Source organism: Astyanax mexicanus, chromosome 5 (genome assembly GCF_023375975.1).
Source record: "Astyanax mexicanus isolate ESR-SI-001 chromosome 5, AstMex3_surface, whole genome shotgun sequence".
NCBI lineage: Eukaryota > Metazoa > Chordata > Actinopteri > Characiformes > Acestrorhamphidae > Astyanax > Astyanax mexicanus.
Genome location: NC_064412.1, coordinates 15,000,940 through 15,024,259, shown reverse-complemented (window position 1 = coordinate 15,024,259; position 23,320 = coordinate 15,000,940). Strand labels below are relative to the sequence as shown.

The 23,320-nt window shown below is 37.1% G+C and overlaps 2 protein-coding genes across 2 annotated transcripts; both read right to left on the bottom strand.

The window, feature by feature from the left end:
* Positions 1-4,088: 4,088 nt before the first annotated feature.
* Positions 4,089-11,293, bottom strand: cidec (cell death inducing DFFA like effector c). The gene is made up of 6 exons (XM_015606890.3): positions 11,178-11,293; positions 9,844-9,909; positions 9,569-9,710; positions 7,195-7,344; positions 5,394-5,578; positions 4,089-5,040 (listed from the first exon to the last, which is right to left on the bottom strand). The coding sequence occupies exons 2-6, from the start codon at positions 9,888-9,890 to the stop codon at positions 4,851-4,853; spliced, it is 714 nt and encodes a 237-aa protein (XP_015462376.2). The 5' UTR covers positions 9,891-9,909; positions 11,178-11,293; the 3' UTR covers positions 4,089-4,850.
* An 8,474-nt stretch (positions 11,294-19,767) lies between these two features.
* On the bottom strand, positions 19,768-22,499 carry LOC103038162 (urocortin-3-like). The gene is made up of 2 exons (XM_007253277.4): positions 22,303-22,499; positions 19,768-21,581 (listed from the first exon to the last, which is right to left on the bottom strand). Exon 2 carries the CDS (start codon positions 21,549-21,551, stop codon positions 21,201-21,203), a length of 351 nt encoding a protein of 116 aa, XP_007253339.3. The 5' UTR covers positions 21,552-21,581; positions 22,303-22,499; the 3' UTR covers positions 19,768-21,200.
* Between the last annotated feature and the right edge of the window lie 821 nt (positions 22,500-23,320).

Here is a 23,320-nt window from a genome sequence, read left to right as displayed (position 1 = left end):
AAAATTGATGTGAATGAAAATGAGCCAACTTTGAAAATAGCCAGATTGTAATGGCTAGACGACTGGGTTGGTATCTAGTTGTCTATACCTACCACAAATGGTCAGAGGAATGACAACCACTGAACTGGTCACAGGATAATGTGTGCTCAATGATCATTGATGTGGTGGGGAGTAAAGGCTAGTTATCTATTTCCACAGAGGGGCTACTGCATTACAAATAGCTAAAAAGTTAATGCTGGCATTTTTTGGGGGCATGAGTGAAACCTACAAAATATTATTCAGGTGGTTTTAATGTTACGGTTTTCCTGTTTATACATTAGATCCAAAGTTAAATATTAAGAAAATTCAAGATATGAACTAGTCTTACTTAGTGTGTGGGTGTGTGTTTGTATATATCAGGGGTCACCAGCCCTTCTTCTGTAGAACTACCGTCCACCAGATTTTAGCACCCATCTGATTCAACTAATTACTGCCTCCAGGAGTGCTTAATCAGTTGAATGTGTTACATTTGGGGTCATAGTTTTGATTTGTCTCAGCAGCAAACAAAGCAAACATACGGAGCTGAGCTCTGGTACTGTAATGTGATGGAAATGTAAATCATTTTGCAATAAAATGTTTGTGAACGCACAGTGAGAAATAAACTAATTTCGCTCCCACTGTAATCTTTTTTTTAATCTTTGATTTAAGTGCACTACAAATAATACATCCAGACGTTTTGTTCGTATACATTTTTTAAGTCATTGGTCTCTAGTATCCGGATAATAAAAGGATAAGACCACGCAATAGAAAAAAAAACAGAAAACAGAAAATCTGCATCATGCATGTAGTTTAAATCAAATATTTATTTATTAATATAGTGCTTTTTAGACCTGATGTCACAAAACAGAAACAAAATAGCAAACAAAACATAAAATATAAAAACCCCACTAAGGGACAGTGGCAAGATAAAGCTCCCTCAGAGCTGAAGGAAGAAACCTGGTAGGAACCAATGCTTGCATTTAGAAAACCTTTGGGTTTTTGATATTAGTATTAATTCCACGGAACAAAAGGAACAAAAATAATGTTAGAGATATGCATTTTTTATTTTTCCAAAAATCATTTGGCCTTCTCTTAAGGCAAAAAAAGCTCTGAGGGTCTCCCAGAAAGTGTCAGTAAGAACACTCATACAAATATGTATATCTGCAGGGATGTTTAGATATTTATTAGATGATAATTAATAAAGAAATGTTCGTTGTTTTAATTTATCATTAGTTCATTTGTTTGATTGCATGTTCACCTCATTTATTTATTCAACTTTTTCCTGATCAAAATGAATGAAACAATGTACTATTACCTTCACAAATAAATATGATATCACAGGTGGGAAATCTCAAAGCAGCATTTGGCTTAGTGCCCTAAAATGTTCAAAAACACTTTTTTTATTTTTATTTTTTATGATCAGATTTAAAATGGCTTGAAATCATAAATACACTATGTGTCCAAATGTTTGTGGACATCTCTTCTAATAAACACATTTAGTTACATTAAGGTGTAACATGACTGACACAGTGTGTCTAGTGCTTGTAGAAAAGTGCTGCAAATAGAGTAGAGTAGACTTTTTGGAGCACAAATAACTGTATTGGCACCATGTCTAATGCCAGCTTTAGGACTAAAGGGATATAAATCCCCCAGCATTGAGCTGTGGAGCAGTGGGGCTGTATTTTTGAGTATGATGGTGCCTCATCCAGTACTGCTAGGATGGGTTGGTGAGTTAGAGATGAGGCTTGACCTTAAAGCAGTGTTTCAAAATCTAGTAGCAAGGCTTCGCTGGACAATAGAGACAGTTACTCCAACAAAAGCAGGATAAACTCTTTTTTGATTACAGAAAAAAGCAAGGATGAAAGGTATGGAAGTGCTAAAACACAATACAGTGTAATTAGATGTAGTCATCTTTTAGTGACTGTGTGACGGAATGGTGAAACTGCCTCTTTTGAGAACGAATGGAAGATCAATAAACGAGGTGACCGTGTTTCTATGTCCTTTACATCAATAGCCAATTAGGTAAAAGCTTTGAAAGGGACCATTTTCAAGCTGCAGGGGCAAAAGTCATCTGTCTGCTCTGCCTCTTCCTGGCACAGTTAATCCTTGTCTGAGGAGGTGTGATTATGTGTGTCGTGTGAATTGCATGTTTCTGCCTTTATCACTGTAAAAAAAAAAAATAGTTTTAATGAACATGCACATTTTTTGGTGTATTTTTTTTTTACAGGGTTAAAAAGTTATATTTCAAGTATGTTATATAATTTTCGATAACCCCTTTTACGCCTGTCGTTACAGATCAGACATTTAGAGCCCTCAATCTAGCACACCTGGCTGTGATGTTCCATTGAGTCTCAAGATGGTGATTAGCTGAATCAGGTGCACTGGTTTTGTTTGTGGGCTCTGCAGGGTGTCAGAACTCCTGATGCCTCCCTGCTGTGGAGGAACTGGAGAACGGCGGTCTAAGTACACACCTGCGTTTAGTTGGGTTCAGTTTAGATAGGGATGCATAATAATATAGGTATATATATGGGCATTTGGAAATATATATAATCTGCATTGGATAGATAATTTAATTTGACCAACATTTCAAATCAATGTTGCATGTAATGTAGATAGAAGTTCAGATATGGCTCTGATGGTAATTATCTGATTCAAATAGACCTGACATCATGCAGGTAGAAAGATATGTTAACAACTGCTGACACAGTTGGGCAAATTCATGCACACAACTTAAATAGTCCATTTAGAGAAGTACTGCCAAGAGAATAGGAGTCCATGCCTAAGGCCTAATTTCAGGTATGGGCAAGATGGATATAAAGTCTTCAGCAATGAGCTGAGTGCTCAAGTCCTCAGCCATGAGCTATGGAGAAGTGGAACTGTGTTCTCTGGAATGATGGTGCTCTATCCAATACTTTTTGGATGACATAGCAAATTGAGGCTATGGTGGAGTGGAGATTATTAAACACTTTTTTTAAAGCTTTTGTCACTAAATGTGATAAGATCTCCATAACAAAGGGACAAATTGTAGTAAAAAACTGTTCCTGGTCAGTAAAGACAGTTAATCCATCAAAAGAAGGATAAACTTGGATTTTGGAAGGAACCTTGCATTAGCAGGTGTCCGAATATTATTTTCCATATAGTTTACATAAAACTTATAGTGTTTTCTGTAGTAGTGTTTTACTGTGTGTACATGTGATATGCACTAATTATCTGCTGTAAACCTGTGGTAAATCTACATCTACTGATACTCGTTAATATATATTTATTTATTGAGTGTACAAAGACTTAATTGTGACGTGTATTTGCTCCACTTTTCTTTGCCCTCGTTTAATCTGAGTCATTCCCGCTGTTTGTTGCGATGTGATGAGAAACCTGTTGAAAACACACTGCGCCATGTTCTAATTTAAGGTGTTCTAATCTTGTATTGACTAATCATTAGTTCGTCAGTGCTTTTAAAAGGGTAGCTGCTAACAAAGTGTCCAGTTGGCGGTGAGGCTGCAGTGGGAGCGCAGTGTGAGTGAAGTAGCAAGATTTGGAAAGGACACTGAGTGGTGTGGAGTGGTAGGTGCAGGATCCAAATGCGTCATCCACTCTCCTCTCTGTGAAAGGGATCATTTCCGTCCCCTCCACTTTACCCCCTCCAGCTGTGCCTTTCTGCGCTGTCTCCCTCTCTCTCTCTCTCTGTCCATTTTTCTCATCTCTTCGTTAATCTCTGTTTTTCACCACCTCTTCCCCTACCACAGACTTGTAATACTCTCATCTCTCTTTTTCTTTCTCTCTCTCTGTCTCATACACACACACTTTTTCTTTTTTTCTTTCTCTCTCTCTCTCTCTCTCTTTCCCTCCCTCCGAGGCAATTACTGGCTGGTGTGGGATGTGGGAAAGCACCCGTCCGGAGGCCAATTACAGCCCAGGCCAGTCAGACAGGCATGTCATCCCCTGTCCTAGCACTGGGCTTACAGCTGCAGGGTACATGCAACATACACACACTCACACACACTTTGCAAAAAAAAAAAATAATAGAAAATCAAGAATCACACTTAGACTATGCAACCACGCTGAGACCAGAGTGTTGGGCAATATCCCCAGAAGCATTAAAACTTAACATTTAATCCAAATACTTTAGGAAAAAATATGACTCATGAAAAGCATTACAAAATAAAACAGCAGTCATTCTTAAAGCAGTCAGAAAATGTCAGAAATGTGAATAAATACAAATAGCTTTAGATTTAGACATTTTTAACAAAAAAACACATGCTGTATGTACACACAACTACCAAGTATATAAAGCAAAACTTTGCATTTATGTTATATAGGTAGATAACCATCAGCTGATTTCGACACACCAAGGGCCAGTTCCTCAGACCCAGATTAAACCCAGAGTCTAAGCACAGACATTTCAGTGGTGATTCACCATTGGCACCAGTGTTGAGCCCAAGCCTAGGCTTAATCAATGTCCATGTAACTAATTGGTTCCTAATGTTTTGATTGATTAAGTTAGAAACTATTACTAGAATTACCTCCAGTTTTCCTGTTCATGGCATGAACTAAAGACATTTAGTTTGTTTTTTATGCATGGCATAATAGTCGTTTCAGATCCATTGGTATGCTTTGTGTGCAGACCACAACAAGAAAAACTGTGTCACTGTCCTATTTATATGGACTGCAGACTATAGTATATAGAGTAAAGTGGTTGTTCTCATACTACAAATGGTCCTGCCATTATAGCTGTGCTCTGTAACATAGGTAACATGACACCCCGCTGCTTTCCCAGCTATCGGAGCAAAAATGAGTCTAGTCAATATTCTGTTGGCCTGTCTGCACCCAGGTGTCTAGTTTCTGTGGTCAGCTGCAGTCTTTTTCCACTGAATGGCCTGCAATGGTTTTTTCATGTACTCAGATTCAGCTAGTAGTGCCTCAGCTTTCTCTTCCTCATCAATAAGGTGCTGCATGTAGCATGAGGTTCCCAGCAAGACATGGCCGGTGGCTTGCATACTGAAGAGAGTCCATCTTAAGAACTCCCTGCAAAAAGAGACACAAAAACATACATAATTAATGAGCAACTGTCAAATATATCCATCCATCTATTCATCTTTTAGTGGAAACATCAATTTGTCAATTATCAAAAGCTAAATATTTTCCTGATTATGCTTCTGCCATAAAAATATTAAGTTATTTTTTTTCTCAAGCCTCACTTTTACTACATATATTACTACATATTTGTAAACCCTCCTAAAATATTTACATGTCCAGGAAACCACTGTTTTTAATACATACTTACACAGCATACATATGAAAACATGCCATTAATTATTACAGCATCTTTGTAATCCCATGTCTGACGATTAGACATGAAAAAGGACCAGCTTGCTCACCTCAGCATCCTCTTAGCATGGTAGCACTGCAGGTCATATGACATGGAGTACATCCCGTAGAGAGTCATATGCACGTTCAGGCAGCCAATGAATTCTTTAGGATGGTTCTTGTAAAAGTCCAGGGTCAGTTTGGCCAGGTCCTTCCTGTGCTTTTTTTTGCGTTCCCCGATCTGACTATCAGGCTTCTGTGACACAAGCAAAATGATGGTGCGTTTTAATTGTTATTTCTGATGATACTGGATATTTACAATCAAAAATAATTCTGTGTATAAAGTGCTGGGATTGAATATTATGATATTTTTCAACTCACTGACTGATGTACACTACAATAGAAAAGCACCCCAGGCATATATTGGACTAAAACTCCATCACTGGAGATTCATGCCGGTGTGTGTGTGTGTGTGTGTGTGTTTAACTTCTGTTACTAACTGTCAAGAAGTGATAGATGAACACAAAAACAGGGTCAACTCTGCCCCTGAAATGTTCTCCCTCCTCTCTCCTCTTGCCAGCCTCTTGGTTCAGTGTCCCAAAAGTTAAATTAACCCTTAGATAATGAACTATACTTTTTTTTGGCTGTGCGCATAAATTCATAACTCAGACACAAATTAACTTATACAAGCATAGAAAGCAGGATTTAGCCTACAATTTCAAGCGGTGTTTCTGATGCCATTAATCCCAATATTTCCTCATTATAAAACTATGCTGTGTGTGTTTGTGCATGTGTGTTTGTGTTGTGGTCTGTAGTTTTTATTATAGCATCTCTGATAAGTGTATTGAGGGGTCAGGGTCAGTAGTTGAAGATGAAGTGTTCAAAAAAATATAAAAAAATACAGATCTTCAATTTACTAACTAAATAACCAGCATCATCCTTTCATGATTGTTATTAATTCACTGATTTTGTGTTTTGTAATGTTTTTGTAAAAATGAGCCAAATTCACAAAAAGTATCTAAATTCTGTTTAACATTTGCATTCACGAAAATGATGCCATATCTGAATGGCCAATTGTTTCCTAAAAAATAAAAGAATATGGCTTCAATTGTGTGATTGGCTCACAAAAATGAAATTAAATAATAATTTTTAAAAAAATCAAGCAAAATTAAAAGAAAGTTAAAGGGTCCTGGATACGGATTAATGCATTCAAAGTTATGGTCCATAGTGAATGACAGACAAGACAGAGAGGAGGAAATGGCATATGCTAATATGACGATTACAACATAGGAGGGGAACAAAATAAACACAAAGGCTAATGGTATTCAGGTACCTGCAAATCATTACAGACATAATTAAGTGCGTATGTAAATTACTCACATTGGACAAACACCATTCAAAGGCGAGGAGCTGTCTAAATGTGCTCTTATTAAAGAGCGCTGGCCAGACTATAGTGCAGAGGAAATGAAGTCGACAGAACGAGCCTTTGTTGCCGCTGGGCCTGTGGTTCTGCTATTTTTCAGTAGTGCACCATACCACAGTGAATTCTCAAAATAATTACTCTGTCTTTGTGCTCCTGGAATCCATCATCACCAGCTATGAAAACTTTGGGGAAAACCTCAGTTGGAGACTTTGGAAAAACTTCCAAAAAGTAATAATCTCGTTTTTCTTTCATATCTGATATAACATCATAACGTTATGAGGTTTGTGTAGACATGCTGTCCATCAAAAGATGTTTATGGAATGCTTTCCATCAATAGTTATGAGTCATGTAATGAATGGGTTTTACACACTATGCTGTGAATCATAAGTTCCGTTTCTGCTGGCAACCCATGAAAAAAGTACAGCATCTAAAGGTTTAACATGTCGTACCTGCAGAGGCGTCCACTTCTGTCCTTTCTCCAGGACCATGAGCACAGTGCTGTCCTTCAGAGTGTTGAAGAAGTCCTCTGTGTCCACTCCTGTCCCGTCTTCATCAAGCACCAGACCGGCCACACAGGACACATGGAAGGCATCCATTGTCTGAGGGTCAAAGGATAAATTAGTCTTCATTCAGTGAAATTAGGCTTTGGGCCATTTGATTTGTATTGAGGTCACACAATCAATGTAAAAGATGCAGTTTTTTGCACATATAAATATAATGTCTACTGCAATAATGGCATGTGTTGTGCTATTGTTTGGTATGTGCAGACCCATGACCAAAATGATTTGTGGCTAAAACATCAAATGCAAAATATAAAATGTAGGACAAAACATTACAAAATATAGCCACTGTCAATAACATAAACTGTGATTTCAGATTTTGGTAATTTTTTTCAAAATTTAATACATTTTGAACCTGACAGTTGTTCTTTACTTTCTTACTCTATGCCTTATTTATTATTGTGATTAATGGACCGATAGAAATGTTTCTTAGAATAAGTCAATTATGTTTCTTTGACTTCCATTAAAAGTTAAAAGAGTGTATAATATAAACCCTTTTTATGAAACCTTTTTTTTTTACTATTTATTCAGGGTGAAACATCTGTACACATAAATAAGTTATATCAAAATAGTTAATTTTGTTAAATGGAAAGAACTGTTGATATAACACCTATCATTCATTTCCAATCTCTTGACCCGTTTTATCAGCCAGGTGTAAGCCAGGATAAGCTCAGTAAACCTGAGATTACTCCTCTCATTGTCAGCTTTAGTTCACAGAACAAAATGTTTGATGATTAAATTGTGTCAAGTGGTTGCACACAGAGCTGCACACAAAATTATTCAATCACAGTGACTCCACTACAAATCCACCACCCTCCACTACCACTTTTTATTTAATTGCTTTTTAATTAAAAGTAGAACTTATACCTTTTTAATCATGATAAAGTAAACATAATAAGCCTGTATAGTTAGTTAGCTAGTTATTTAGCTAAAATTGGCATTCTATAATACATTTAAAAATATTGTACATTACATTTTTTATTTTTTTCATCAATTCATTGTTTTTCTTTTTTCTTCTGATATTTGTGTTTTATATATATCAACTTTTTTTTCCTTTTTTTCTCTCAATTTAGCTAGGCCCATTGTCCCACCCATTCAGCTGCTACTCAGCTGTATATACCCCACAGTGATGCCCCAACACATAGTGGATTAAGACTAGCACATGCCTCCTCCGATACATGTGAAGTCAGCCACCTTTTTAAACTGCTGCTAATGCAGCATTGCTGATTGACATCACCCTTTGGAGTGATGAGGGCCAAATTGTGCTCTTAAAGGGTTGTGGCAGCTGATGGCAAGCTGCATGACCGGGATTCGAAACCAGCGATCTCCTGATGATAGTGGCAGCGCTTTAGACCACTGGATAATTTGTTTTATGTAATTGAGCAGTCATCAATACACTGCAATTTGGACCATGTATGACTGACTATGTATGTGACCAACAATAGTTGAAACTTTTATTATTAAGCTGCCTACTGCAGCTTTGGTTTAGACTTGGATAGACTTGTTGTTTGTCTTGATTTTGCTCAAGAATCATGCTGATGTAGTAACACTATGATCATATGCTATTAGACTAATTATTCTATGTAGGCCTAGTTTCTGAGGTGAAAAGATAATAGAAGGATTTTGATGTGTCTTCAGCGATTTATATAAGTGAGGGAAAACATTTCCATTGCATTCACAGAATGTAGAACCTCTGTTCAACAAGTCTGAGTAATATAACTGTATTATAATTATATTATTATATAACTCCTTGATTAGATTATATAATATTATATTAGATAATATTAAACAAGTTAGTCTTAATTACAATCTTGGTGAGATGTTTATGTTCTTGCTTTATTTACAAATCCATTCATCTTAGCAAGTAAATTAGCTCGATTTTAATAGATATTATGTCATAAAATATGAAACAGAATCCAGAATGTCAGTGTGAGCACTTTTGTAGTGATTTTGTACTTGACAAGTGTGATCAGGAGTGTCATATTGCTGCATGTAAATCACAGATGACTCAGAGCGAGGCCAGAATCAAACTCTGAACATTATCCACTCCCATTCTTTCTCTCTTCATTTATGTCTCAGTGCCTCTCTGCATCTGAGTCATTCATTCTTTCCCTACTTTATTCTTTCCCTCTCTCTCTCTGAGTCACTTGGTGATTTTGAGAGGCTGTCAGGAAAGGGCTGTTCACGTGATTTCTTATTCAAATGTTCTTCTAAGCCCCTCTCTCCTCTCTTTCCCCCTCCGCTCCCCCAAGTTCTCTCTCACCTTGTCCAGCAAGTCTCTCAGCCCATCTGCCATGATGCCTTTCTTTACAGAGCGGTCAGAGTTGTTGACCCGGAATGGTCTGGGGCGTGGGCTGAAACTCGGGAGGACAGAAGCGCTGGCTGAGACACACCTGTGAGATATGCTGCACACACACACACACAAACACACACACAGACAGAAATTTTGGCTTTAATAAGGCAGCACACATTTGTGTCCCCAAATAACTACGCTGATGAACAGAGGATTTGCAGTAAAGATGTTGGCAAGACACTCACTCAGAGAGAGGCGTGAACAGATTGAGAGACTTCTTGGCGTAATCCATCCTATTCCACCAGTACAATCTGACAGGAAAAAAAGAACAAAACTGAAACGCCGAAGATAATAAAAACAGAATGAAAGGCAAAGAAAAATATTAAAGTAGAAATATGAATCAGCGAGGAAGACCGTGTAATATCTAGAACAGCCAGTAAAAAGAACAGTACACAAATTACATTTGACTGATGATCTAATTCATGAAATAGGCATAAGTATTATAAAGGTGAACAAGATAAACTTTAATAAATCATTAATCAAAAACTAATAACATGTTTTAATCGGTACAGAACACTAAATAACTTCTGATCTCTTGAAAGTAGGTTATACATTGAGCCAGTCCACCAAATAGTTGTATATCAACCATTTCTACCTTTTAGAAGAGTTTAGTTATTAATTCTTTTTTTTTTACTATGGATAGGTTTTTTTCATTAGAAAAAAAACAATATTTAGTATTTAGTATATTACTTTATTTATGAATGCAAATAAAACAAGCTAACTTATATAAGTAAAGGAAACAGCGGATTTCTCTTAAAAAGGAGAAATGATTTAAATACAATGATTCAGTGGAAGGGCCTAAATTACTTTGCTGATCTTCATGACGTTAGTTCTATGGGTATATATACAGCTCTGGAAAAAAATAAGAGACCACTAAAAATGATGAGTTTCTTTAATTTTACCAAATGAAAAACCTCTGGAATATAATCAAGAAGGAGGTGGATGATCACAAGCCATCAAACCAAAGTGAACTGCTTGAATGTTTGCACCAGGAGTAAAGGCATAAAGTTATCCAAAAGCAATGTGTAAGAATGGTGCAGGAGAACATGCAATCAAAAACAGGATTATTCCACCAAATATTGATTTCTAAATGCTTAAAATTGATTTTTTGCATTTTTGACGTCTGAAAGCTCTACATCTTTTTTGTCATTTCAGCCATTTCTCATTTTCAACAATATGTTTGGATGTACAGTTCAAGGAAATCTCTTTCATGGGTAAAAACATCTCATGCCGAGGTTGTTTCATTGTTAAACAATCAAGAATCTCAGCATAAGGAAAAAGATATATCATCAATAAATGTTTTTCCTAAGACAAATCTTCAAAAAATGTATATTTAATATGGTCAAAATAAGCATGACACTACATAATAGCATCCTTGTCTGAACTTATCATTTTTACAGTTAAACCACTTTAAGCAAGCCACATCAGCAGCCCAAACACATGAATATAACAGGCTGATGACTGGATTATTCAAAATCCAACAAGAAAATTATAATTCCCAGCACAGAGCACACCCTACCTTGATCCCACTCTTCTGTTATTTGCTCTTCGGTATCACTCCTCTGAGTTTTTCGCTAGTGTGTTAGGTCAGTCCGATCAGTGTGTTGCTGAAATGTCACTGTATTCTGTGTGGCTGGCCTCTTTCTAGTCCTGTGGTGTCCTTGCGTCACTCATTCTTTCACCTTTGCCCCAGTCTGACAGCAGGGAGGTCTACAGCTGTGTTGAGCAAGTCAGCTTGGCAGACTGCCTCCCAGACTCTGGATATTGCACCTCCTAATAAATGGGCCTTTTCTAAAGCATCACATCTATTGTGATTATTAATTTCTTCTGGTTAATTATTTGTTGTTTCGAAAAATACTTCATTATCATTACTGATAAATCATAACTGATTGTTTGATATTTAGTATATTTAAGTATGTTAACTGGTAAGGGAGGTCACTATAAAAGAACAATGTTCAATTGTTCTTTTAAAAACCCGTAATTGTTATTGAAATGTTACATTGTTCAGATGCTTTTTAAACTCGTGAAGCTGAGGAACCAACTGCTCCTGATACTTAAGTGTTTTTACAGTTAATTTGAGGTAAATATATTATTTGCACCACTCAGCCACGCCATTAATACTTACATGTGAAGTGAAAAACAATGAGTTGACTACCCCTCAAATGATCAGGTATATTAGGTATATATGCAGAATAAACATTCATATTTTGAAACTGATGTGTTAAAAGCAGGAAAAAATAGTCCAGCCATTTACCCTGTTTATTACCCTGTAATTTTAGAATCCCACATGATAGACCACCACAGAGCAAGTTCTCTTTAAGTAGTGGTTCATTCTCAGCACCTCAGCGACACTGACATGGTGATGGTGTGTTAGTACTGTATGTGTTGCATTGGTAAGGCTGGATCAGGCACAGCAGTGCTGCTGGAGGTTTTCAACATTGTGGTCACTTACTGTCCACTCTGATACACACTCCTACTATGCTGCTCCACCTTGTAGATGTAAAGTCTGAGACAGAAGCTCATACAGCTCTGGGAAAAAAAATAAGAGACCATTTATAAATTATGTTTTTTTTTTTTGTTTAATAAATTGAAAACCTCTGGAAGAGGAAGATGGATGATCACAAGCCATCAAACCAGACTGAACTGCTTGAGATTTTGCACCAGGAGTGTGGGCATAAAGTTATCCAAAAGCAGTATGTAAGACTATAGTGGAGGAGAACATGCCAAGATGCATGTAAACTGTGATTGAAAACCAAGGTTATTCCACCAAATATTGATTTTTGAATATTTGACTTTATGAATATAAAATTAAAGCTCTGCACCTTTTTGTGTTATGTCAGCCATTTCTCATTTACTGCAAATAAATGCTCTAAATGGCATTATTTTTATTTAAAATGTGGGAGAAATGTCATCTGTAGTTTATAGAATAAAACAACAATGTTCATTTTACTCAAACATATACCTATAAATAGCAAATTCAGAGAAACTGATTCAGAAACTGAAGTGGTCTCTTAATTTTTTTTTTCCAGAGCTGTATGTTGTTGCATAGTTTGTCTTGGCTATCTCTAATCCTCCATCAGTGGTCCCAGGATGCTGCCCACAGAAAGTTACCCACAGGATATTTCTGGTTTGTGGTTTATTCTCTGTCTAGCAGTGACAGTAAAGTGTTTAAAAACTCCAGCAACACTGCTGTGTTTTTCCACTTCTGTATCTGATACCAGTACAACACAAACTAACACACCATGTCAGTTTCATTGCACTGCTGAGACTGACCCACTACCCAAATAATAATAGCTGCTCTGTGGTGGCCCTGTAAGGTCCTGATCGCTGAAGAACAGGGTGAAAGAAGGAAAATAAAAGATGTGGAGAAAAAGAACGTCTTTCGTTGTATTATTATATATTATTTTTAAAACTACAAAGTGCTTTTCTATGATCAGTGAAGCTGAAAAATTCTCAGTAAATGTAAAAAGAAGAGGTGGTCACAAAATAGAGAATATAATGGACCTGTTGACTTGATGTTGGTGTTTTCTGTTTCTTTTTTAGCTGTGTACACCTTGAATTGTTATTGTAGTTATTATTATCTTGTTTTTTAATGCCTTCTCAGTGACTCCCTCTTTCTTACTTGTAACCCTGATTTGGGACATAACGAATTTTACAATGTGAGAAATGTATTTTGTTTAGAGTAATAACTTTATACTTTAAAGTACGTAATGTACACAGTCATGACTCATGGAGTATGAACACAATCTTTAGTGTGTATAAAGGTTAAAGAAGTGTGAATCTTTATTGAGTTGATCACCAAATGGTGTGAGGGTGGAAGTTCAGTCATGACATCATGAACCATAGGTCATATGTCCTTATTTCCCTGTTCCCATATACTGTGTCTCTTATCGGGTGAACTGACCTCACTGCCTTGTCATCTGACTGTGATGCAAAGGGTGTGGTTCTTTTATTTCAGCTCAATTTCAACATAAAGCCAGTTAGCAGAGCTTGCACATTTATCTGTGCCTAATCCCTGAAACAGAAGGAGAAAAACACATTTGCAAAATCGATGTTCGTGCTCTTATGAAACTCGACCTTCCGTGTTAGTGGGTAAACTATAAATAAAGCTTGTATTGAGCGAGTAGTGTAGCTGATTTTCACACAGGCTGAAGACAGAAGCTACAGGCTCTGAAGACTGACAGATCAGATTAATCTGCTGAGTGACGGATAGAGGGAGAGAAAAAGAGAGCGTTTGGTTTTTAGGCACCAGGGAGCACGCTATTACCCCAGCGAAGGGGATAAGAGCCACATCATCCTCTCCTCATCTTCTCTCAGATGACCTCTTGAGTCAGGGCCAATACTAAAGGAGATCTGGGCACCTCAGGCAATACTTTGGCCTAGTAGAGTGTCTCTTTCTCAAGATGTTCTCTAATGCCAAGCCATTTCACACAGTCTATGACCCTGGAGAATTTTTTTAAAATGACACACGCACATATACTTGTAATTCTGTCTTCATGGCAGGGACTGAGCAGGTCTCTGGGCTGTGTATGTTAGTTACTCTTATGGACAGCCATAAATGTTCATGTCCTAATATATTATCTAATACTCAGTATGAAAAGGAAATCAGTGCAACATAATTGATCAATTCTTTAAGCGAAAGTCAATCCATTTTTGGAGACCACTCTGGTGAGAATGTATAGTGGCACAGAATATATGGATTACATTAATTATATGGAGTACATTAAATGCAGGTCAATGCAAAGAAATTAGAGCATGCAATTAATCAATCTAAAATTAAAATCTGCAGTCTGCAAAGTTTTTTATGCAAATTAATAATATTACCAAGTTTAGCTCAACTTCCTCCCTAATTTCCTCTTTTTACACAGCCTGGTCATTTGATAGATGTTTTATATAGTGATATGAAGATGGCATCACTATTGTTAAGTTCATAGGGTAGATTACTGTTTATTTACGCTGACATAAGGATTAAACCTCATAACTAACTCTGACTGTCGCTTACCATGTTCCTCTCGCATAAGTTTTCCATGTTTTCTCTTCTACCTAGTTTAATCCCCATTTATTTGTTATAAGTCATGTTTAACAGTTTTTACAGTTTGACCAGAGAGCTGCACTGTGGTGGCATTCATTTTCTTCACTGGCTAAATGTGCAAGAGGAGTAATCTGATCCCATTACTACAGATAGTATAAGGTTTAACAATCTGAAACCTAAGGAGAATTGTCCATACCTCCTTTTTTCATGTTTTGTATTGGTGTTGTTGATTTTATTTTAACTTTATCAGGTACTTGAACTTAAAAATGTAAACGTTTAGTTATAGGAATGTAAAATGTGACAAATTGTGATTAATAACAGCAAATTGTGTGATTAGTTAAATCATGTTATAAATTGATTGATTGAACAGCCTTATAATTCAGTGTTTTTGAGAATATTGTTATTTTGTAAATTTAGGAAATACTGTAAAAATTTAGAGAGCAATTACATCTAACATGAATGAACATATTTGACATTGCAGGGATGGTCTTGCTTGGACACTGATAATTAGAATATTTTTGTTTCATCTCAATTCAGGAATACTACTGATTTAAGATTAAAGAAGCAGTTAAAGGCATTAACCAAAATTATTACATACAACGGAATGCTTTTATTGGGGCCTTCAAATCAAGGTGTGAAGATTAGGAATTGTTATAAGTACTGTGGGTAAATTTGGTCTCAAAAGAAAACCGAGCACACACACACACACACTTCACGAACACTTCAGTCCACATAGAGGTGTTTGTATGCGCTCCTTTTTGTTCTTCACACACACGCCTACACCTGTTGGGCTGTGTTTGTTGAGCGTGGCAGAGTAATAATGAGAATATCTGCAGGGATTAAAGGAGGAGATGGTGCAGAAGGGTGGGATAAAAGCCTAAGTGCATTAAGACGACAGTGCCCTGCTGTTATTGTTGTATCCCTCTCTCTTTCTCTATTAGTCTCTCTGCATCTCTCATTTTCTCTCTTCTCTTTTACACAAACAACACCACATTACAAGACTTTCAATGGCACAAGTGCATTACCCAAACCACCGCAAACCACCTGAAGACCTGTACTTTAGAAACAGTCATGCACCAAACACAAAAAGCTTTCTGATTAACTCAAGTGCCATGCTGGACGAAAAGGGAGGTCGGAACCGGTCAAGCCTTGATAAACAATCCTGCAAAAAAACAACAAGAGGCCCTATCAAAACAAATGAAGCATGTTAAGCACTGGGTTGCCAAAATGCAGTCATAGACGTCAGCACGCAATCATCAGGGAGAAGAGACTTGTCCTTCTGTCCCCCTGTCCTCCTGTCCCCTCTCTCTGTTCTTTTTTATTCTCTGGGAGGGGCTGAGGGTGTTGCGCCGCTGATATCGACTGACAACACCAAAGTCAAGTGCTGACTGGCCGCGGGTCAGAAATGATTCCAGATAACATCTGTCATGTCTGTTGCCTTCTGCAGCAAGACAGAGACCACCTGCTTCAGCTGGAGTGGAGCTAATGCCGCCGTGTGGAGAGGGAGAGGAGTGCCTCAGATTCTCCACACGCAAATGAAGCCTGTCTGACTATGACTGTGCAAATGATGATGGGTTATTGCTCAGGCTTAAAGATAAGACCCGGCCTGTGGCCTACAGAGTGGTCCTTAACACAGATGCATTTATTCAGCTTTGAGCTTTAGCCATAGATGTGTCTAGTGTTTGTTAAAGGGGTTCTCAGGCCCCTTAAAGATAAGCTTGGTGTTGCTTTTTATTTATGTATTTATACTCAGATGTTTGTCTGATACTAAATATCTTGGAATCATTTTAGATTCAAACATGTCATTTAAAAAGCAAGTTAAAAAAGGGGCAAATACTAGGAAATTGAACTTGGCCAATTTTAGGCACATAAGACTGCATTTAATGACAGAGGCAGGTAAACTTTTTATGCATGCTATGATTGTCTCTCATATAACATACTGCTTTACAAGCTGGTCACAAACAAGCTTGTCAGTTTTGAAATCTATTAAATCTTTCTTAATAAGCAGTAAAGACACTAGACATGAAGCCTAATAGTCATCATCACTGTCATGGTACAAAAGTATAATTTACTCAGTTTGATAGTTTTAAACATCCCCTAGACGCCTGTCTCATGTTTAAGATTTTATATGGGTTTCTAAAACAGTTTATAAAACAGAAAGACTGCAGTGGTAATGTGGTTAAAAGAACATCTGATAGAGGTGATTGTATTGTACAGTATAGACGGAGTAAGTTTGGGCAAACAGTCTTTTCCAATGGAGCCAACAAATACTGAAATAGTCTACCAACTGAGTTTTGGTAGACGAACATGTAAAAGTTACCTGACTTTTTATAAATATAAACTGAAGACATGGCTGAAAACAAATCAAATCTGCAATCACTGATAACCGTGCATAGTTTATGGAATGTTTGGTACTGTGTTTATATGTATGTGTGTGTGTATGTATGTATGTGCTGTTATTGTGGCACATTCACATTAATGTAGAAACTGAAAACTTGATCAATGTGCATTGTCCCTGTTGAATAAATAAATAAATCAAATTAAATAAGCTGAAAACTTGAGAAAAACAAAAAAGGAAATGCAGAAAAAATGCATAAGTGCAACAAAAATTAGCCACAACAATTTTATAACCTTCTAAAAAAGGTGTTTAACATAAAAGTAATACACCTGTCAGCTGTGCATTATAGTCAGTGTGCCTCAATCAAAGAGCATCATATCCTCAGAATCTGTAGAGTGTCTTCACAACAGATTATTAAAAATAGTGTGTTTGATATGATTTGATATGACACACTCACCCAAAAAGCTTTAATCCTAGGCCACGGGGTGTAACAGATCTGTGTCAAACATCTCCATTAAGGATGTTCAGATCAAGATTAACCAATCAAAATATTCAGGTTATTTCCAGTGATCAGAAAAAAAATAGTTGTTAATAAATGGGATTTGTACTTTACATTTGTGTCATTTTAAAGGTCATTATGTTTTTTTTCAGCTTGAAAATTCATGAATTGTCCAAGAGTGACCCCAACATAAAAGAGTATAAAGTGAAACACTGGTGTGTCCCCAGATCAAGGAAATTATTATTAGTTTTAATAAGTGCTCACCTATGGTTGCCATTCTGCCTTTCAAATAGAAAAGAGTGCTGTACTATTCCAGTCCTACTAGATGGTGTCCCAAATGGTACCCTTTCCAGTAGAGAAAATGTGCTTAATAAAGTGTTCCTCTTATGCTCCAGTAAGTGGCCCACCAGCAGATTACTGTAAATGTGATGCACTGCTGTAAATAGTGGCCAGGGTGTAAAAAACTGTACAGGAGGTGAAAATTGGCATCTTGGAGACATTTTGAACTGTTCGTGGTGACCTTGTTCTTTTCCATAAATACATTTTGGTTTTCTAAAATTATTTTAATTAGCGTGATATTTTACTACAATTGGGTGGACAACTTTAACTTTATCTCAACTAAGTATGAAGACAATATAAAAAAATGTTAGTTATTTAACCTCTTACCAAGCAGCATCTTGGACTGTGTAAAAAGCTTACCCGCCACAGTAAAGAAAACAGTATAAAATGACACTATAGAAAAAGTATATTTGAATAATGTGTTCATTTAGAATAAATCTTAAAACGTACTTTTACACAGTATTTGTATGAAATTTGAACAAATATACTGCAGATAAAAAAGCTTTGTTTATTCATATTGACCCAGCTTTTTGATAACTGGTTGGGCCCCATGTCATGCAGTAGGAGCCTATTTTATTTATATATATTTTTTGCCCCTGCCCTTTACACAACCTGAGTGCATCACTGGCTTTGTACAATTACTTTAAAGTAAGCTGCTCCACCAGGGTAAATATATTGTGTTCTGTTTTTCTGTTCTTTAGAATAAGGAAAATACAGTATATAGACTTTATGATGCACAAGGTTTTACGTTCCTCTATCCACTAAATAATCAAATCTTTTCTTTTGACGTGTTTTAGTGCCTCACTGGCATTTTTTCTCCTTAACTGCCCAACATGGTTCCATTGACCATTTATTAATAAACATACCCTTCTGCAAAGACAGACAGGCCTCGTGATTGGCTGATCTGTTCTGACGCCACATGCGGGACACAGAGGGAAAGGCTGCAAGGCTGGACCTAGAAGTGCACAGGACCACTGTGTCCCTGCCACACTGCAGAGATACATGAATAAACTGTAGCCCAGAGGCAACATGTCTCATCCTTATTTATTCGTACTCTACATGTCTTAAAGTTTCTGGACACCTGGTCATGTAACATTTCTTCTAAAGTCAGAGTAATAATCATACTGTTCTGAGAAGTGTGTTCACAATAGATTTTGAGGCATTGATATGAAAATGTGAGTGCATTTAGCCACAAAAGCATAAGTACAGTCAAGTGCTGATGTTGGTTTGATTAGATTTATTAGTTTTGGATTACAAAAGCACTCTAGCTACTGGAAGCTGATAAGCTGCTCCACACAGTTGCTCCACCACTCAGTTCTGGGGCTTTACATTATATCCCTATAGTTGATGCTTGGCATTTGGCGTGGCAACCTAAGACTTATGCAAAGCTTCAAATTAATGAATTATTCTGTTGTACCGGTGATGCAGAAAAGATGTGTGTGCACAATTTTATTTTTGTTGCAGACAGTGGCTGCATAGTACAACTCTTGTGTTGGTGTAGTGTGATCTCTGTTGTTTAAAAAATGAAATCAATGTAATTGACATACTGATACCACCTCATACATACACACACTCACAATGTTTTGCTATCATTTTAGGGTATTTCTTGATTCTACATTACTGTAATAATTCATATTTTTTTCTGCAAATCCACACAAAGGTTTTTTTAAAAGAATGTCAACTCTTCATTTATTCCTATTATCATCTGGACAGATGATCCACACAAACAGCTTAGTCCATGGCGACAGACATTATTTATGGTCATTTTTTAATCTTTTCTGAATTACACTTCATTCTATTTTATTTGTGGACCAATACGTTTACCAGTTCCGTTAATTAATGGTGATCTTTGTCAGTGTCATACAGAACATAGCAGTGGGGACAATTTCCGCTTTCCCATTGTCCTCTTCTCCGTCACGCACCACCACCCAACTCATCTTACCCATTCAATCCTAGCAACAGATCACTTCTGTTATTAAAAATTGTTACGTCATGCGGCTGATCTGACACAAAATGAGTCCAGTTATTATCCAGAATTTATTATACAAGCATTTTCACATTGAATTAAACTACATACATCTGAATAGCCGAGACCAGCATTTCTGCTGTTATTTCACTACACAGTGAGCTATGCTGACAAACAGTTTCTTAAAAAATATATTTAATCTATGAGAAGACAAACAAAAAAATCAGGAAACAATAATACAAAAAAACAAAGAACATTTTGGTCATAGTATTCGACATTTATTATTTGTCAGTGGACTCCTGAATATCTCAATCACAAATGGCTCCCTCTCAGACCTCTAGTTCAGTGCTTGGATATGTATATACAATAATAGGAATAGCCTACCTTATAAGCTTAACACCAAACAGTATCTTAAGGATTTCAGGTACAAGGAGGTTTTAAATAATAAATAATTTACATCATCAATTTGTCTGACTCTGAGTTTAATCATTCTAAATTTATTTTCTTAAAACCTGTAAGGTTAATACACAAAACATCTGTTTAATGGGTAATATATAAGTCAAGTGGTTTCAACAGATATAAATTTACGACTTACCGTGATGATAAAAAACATGGCCTATGATGTCCAAGCCTGCAAAATATAGATATTTTATCTAAGAATGTCTTCTAATTTTTATATGTAACAGGGAAACAGCATTCAATCTGAGAATTATTATTATTTTTTTTAATTTGCACCTGTTTAAACCTAATCAACTTAAGTCTTTATACAGTGTTTTCATAACCATTTTGTTTCATAACTTTCAGTTATGTTGAGAGGCATTAAACCCTTGAGACATCTAGCTCATACCACCTCCACTGTGAACTATTATGAAACCTGTAACTTTCTCTAGAAAGGAGCAGTGTAACTGCGTCACTGAAGTCAACACATAATACTGGGATAGTTGATGCTCTCTAAATCTTCTGATATCAAAAAAGAGGTCAAATTCAAGGGAAAATCTACTTGAAAAAAATGCCAAATCAGGGAAATAAACTAATTTAGTCTAGAAAGGAGCATTTCACACCAAATATTTTAAATGACTTTACATTTATTAACTTTATCTAGATTTCTTAATAATCTCAATTTAGCATTTGGCACACATCTACAATTTATTTTCCTTTTATAACCATTTATCTGCATTTACATCAAAATTGCTTGTATTTTATTTGAAAAAAAATCATTCTTTTTAAATCAACATTTAAAAAGTAGCATAGGTAGTAATGCACTATAGAGGGTGTTGGGAGTCATTTGTGACGGATTTGAGCCTCATGTTTTTTTCGTGCACCTGGGTCTGCCCTCCCGGATGTTTTAAGTTCATCTTAATCTTGGCACTATTTCCTCTTGCCAATACGGGCCATCAGCTCGGCGTTGGCCGCAGCTTTGGCCCTCATGTCGTGGTTCTTGGCTAGGTCTATGAGGACGCTCAGGATGGAGGTGGGCACATCGAGGGACAGGGCAAAGCGAGACCCCTGAGCTGCCCTTTTGGGAGCCAGGGCTGCAGGCCGCGCGAGCCGAGCGTGCCGGATTAATGGCAAGACGTTCATAATCACAGAGTCCTGCTCCTCCTCCTCCTCACCACCGTCCAGCAGCCTCTGAGGCTTGGCGTAGCTTTGTCTCTGACAGAGAGCAGTGCAGGCAAAGAGCAGCAGCAGCAGGTAGAGACTCGACCCCCTCCCACACATGGTCACCTCTCAGCAGGGCAGTCCCACACACTGTACAGAGCAAGGGGGGGAGGAGAGAGGGGTCAGAGCACGATGGAGGAAAGAATAGAGTGAAAGATCCATCAGCTTGGAGAGGAAAAAGTAAATAATCTTCATAAATAAGGAATAGATGGCATGTACAACTTCCTATATTTCTGCATGGAATGACAAAGAAGAACAACACAGACTCAGAAAAGTTTGAGCTTCATTATCACTGTAGAGTTACAGAATTAAGTAAAACCTAAGATTGGTTCTATAAAGAACCTCTTGACAGATGCATTAGTGTGAAAAACCTTTGTAAAGCTTCTTTCCTATGTTTCTGCATGGAATAACAAAGCATCACAACACAAAACACTGTTTTATGTAATAAATAATGCATAGAAATTTGATTTTAAACCATTTTAAGCTTCATAATTACTGTACAGTAGCACCAATTTACATTATTAGTTAAAGATACCTTTTTAAGGCAATGCCATAGAAGTACTATATTTGGTTCCAAAAGAACAGTATGATCTTTGTAATGTTTGGAAAGAAGCTATACATAATAAAAAATTTTAAATATCAATATAACTGTATCACCCAGTCAAGAACCATTTAGGAACCTTAGTGTACAAATATCTTAAGTGAGAAAATTGTATATCAAAAAGTCAATTTACTTCTGCAGAGTTAATAATTATTTACTCAGATAATTGCCTCAGCAAATCCATTATCAGGTTCTCACCCACTGTCTCACCTGAATTACTGCAATGCACAGCAAAGTCACTTTTCCCTCTCCTTGATGTTGATTGAAGCAGTACAGCCGTTTTCCCGCACACCTCTGTCACCTCTATGTCGTTCCTTTAGTTCTGCTTCAAGCGCTGGTCACTCAGTCCTGCTCTTTGGTGCAGCTGGCTACAGCAGGACCTCTCACACGAAAAGGCGAGTTGTCATGTGCCGTTCTTCCCCCTTTCCATAGTCACCCCTCAAACCCACTCCCACCCTTATCCTCTCTCTTTGCCTACGTCTTTCCGCCCACCGCCGCATCACCCCTTCTTCTTCACCCCCCCTAACACTGTTTATCTGCTCTATCTCTCCTTTTCATGCTCCTTTCCCTCCTTTCATTTCCCCCTCCCTCATCTCCAGCTCATTGTTTGTCTAAAAATACATATTGGAGCGATTAGAGATATTCCGCATTGTTTCTTGACTGAGTTTTAATGAAAAGGGGCAAGCTGCCCTTTCCATTTGCTTAAAGCAGAAGCTTTGACTGAAGATATCCAAACCCGTTGCTTCCATTAGCACACAAACGTCCACTGACGTGTACCTTCTCAAAGTAGGCCTATTCATAGAATGTTTTTCAAAGCGTGTTTATGAGACAAGTGAAAGTATCTTGGACCCTCAAGCAGAGGAAATTTGCAGTAGGAAGATAAAATAAAAAAGGCTTTTATTACAAGCCCCTCTCCAACTGACACGGTCATGTTCTAGTAATATCCATTTTTCCTATGGTGTCCATAAAGAGCATTTACGGACACCATAGAAGCTCCAAAGTTCAGCTGTGTAACAGACTGAATCATGTGTCCTTTACTGTATCTGCCAGAACTTTGCTCTTCTCTTTCCTGTTCCACTGGTGGAGATACCTGTTGATTAGAGGCTTCCCAATTATAAGCTGCTGCCATCACTGCTGCCACACTCTACTGCAGGGATGGTTTCATAAGGGAGAAAGACTGTTACACCAGCACCACTAATGATGCTTTGAATTTCGTGATCTGAGTCTA

Bases quoted from the DNA above. Each gene is read 5' to 3' on its own strand.
- cidec (XM_015606890.3), bottom strand. From the start codon at position 9,890: ATGGATTACGCCAAGAAGTCTCTCAATCTGTTCACGCCTCTCTCTGA. The intron at 7,345-9,568 runs GTGAGAGAGAAC...TTTGACCCTCAG, and splicing joins TGAGAGACTTGCTGGACAAG to ACAATGGATGCCTTCCATGT. The intron at 5,579-7,194 runs GTACGACATGTT...CTTGTGTCACAG, and splicing joins AGAAGTGGACGCCTCTGCAG to AAGCCTGATAGTCAGATCGG.
- LOC103038162 (XM_007253277.4), bottom strand. From the start codon at position 21,551: ATGTGTGGGAGGGGGTCGAGTCTCTACCTGCTGCTGCTGCTCTTTGCC.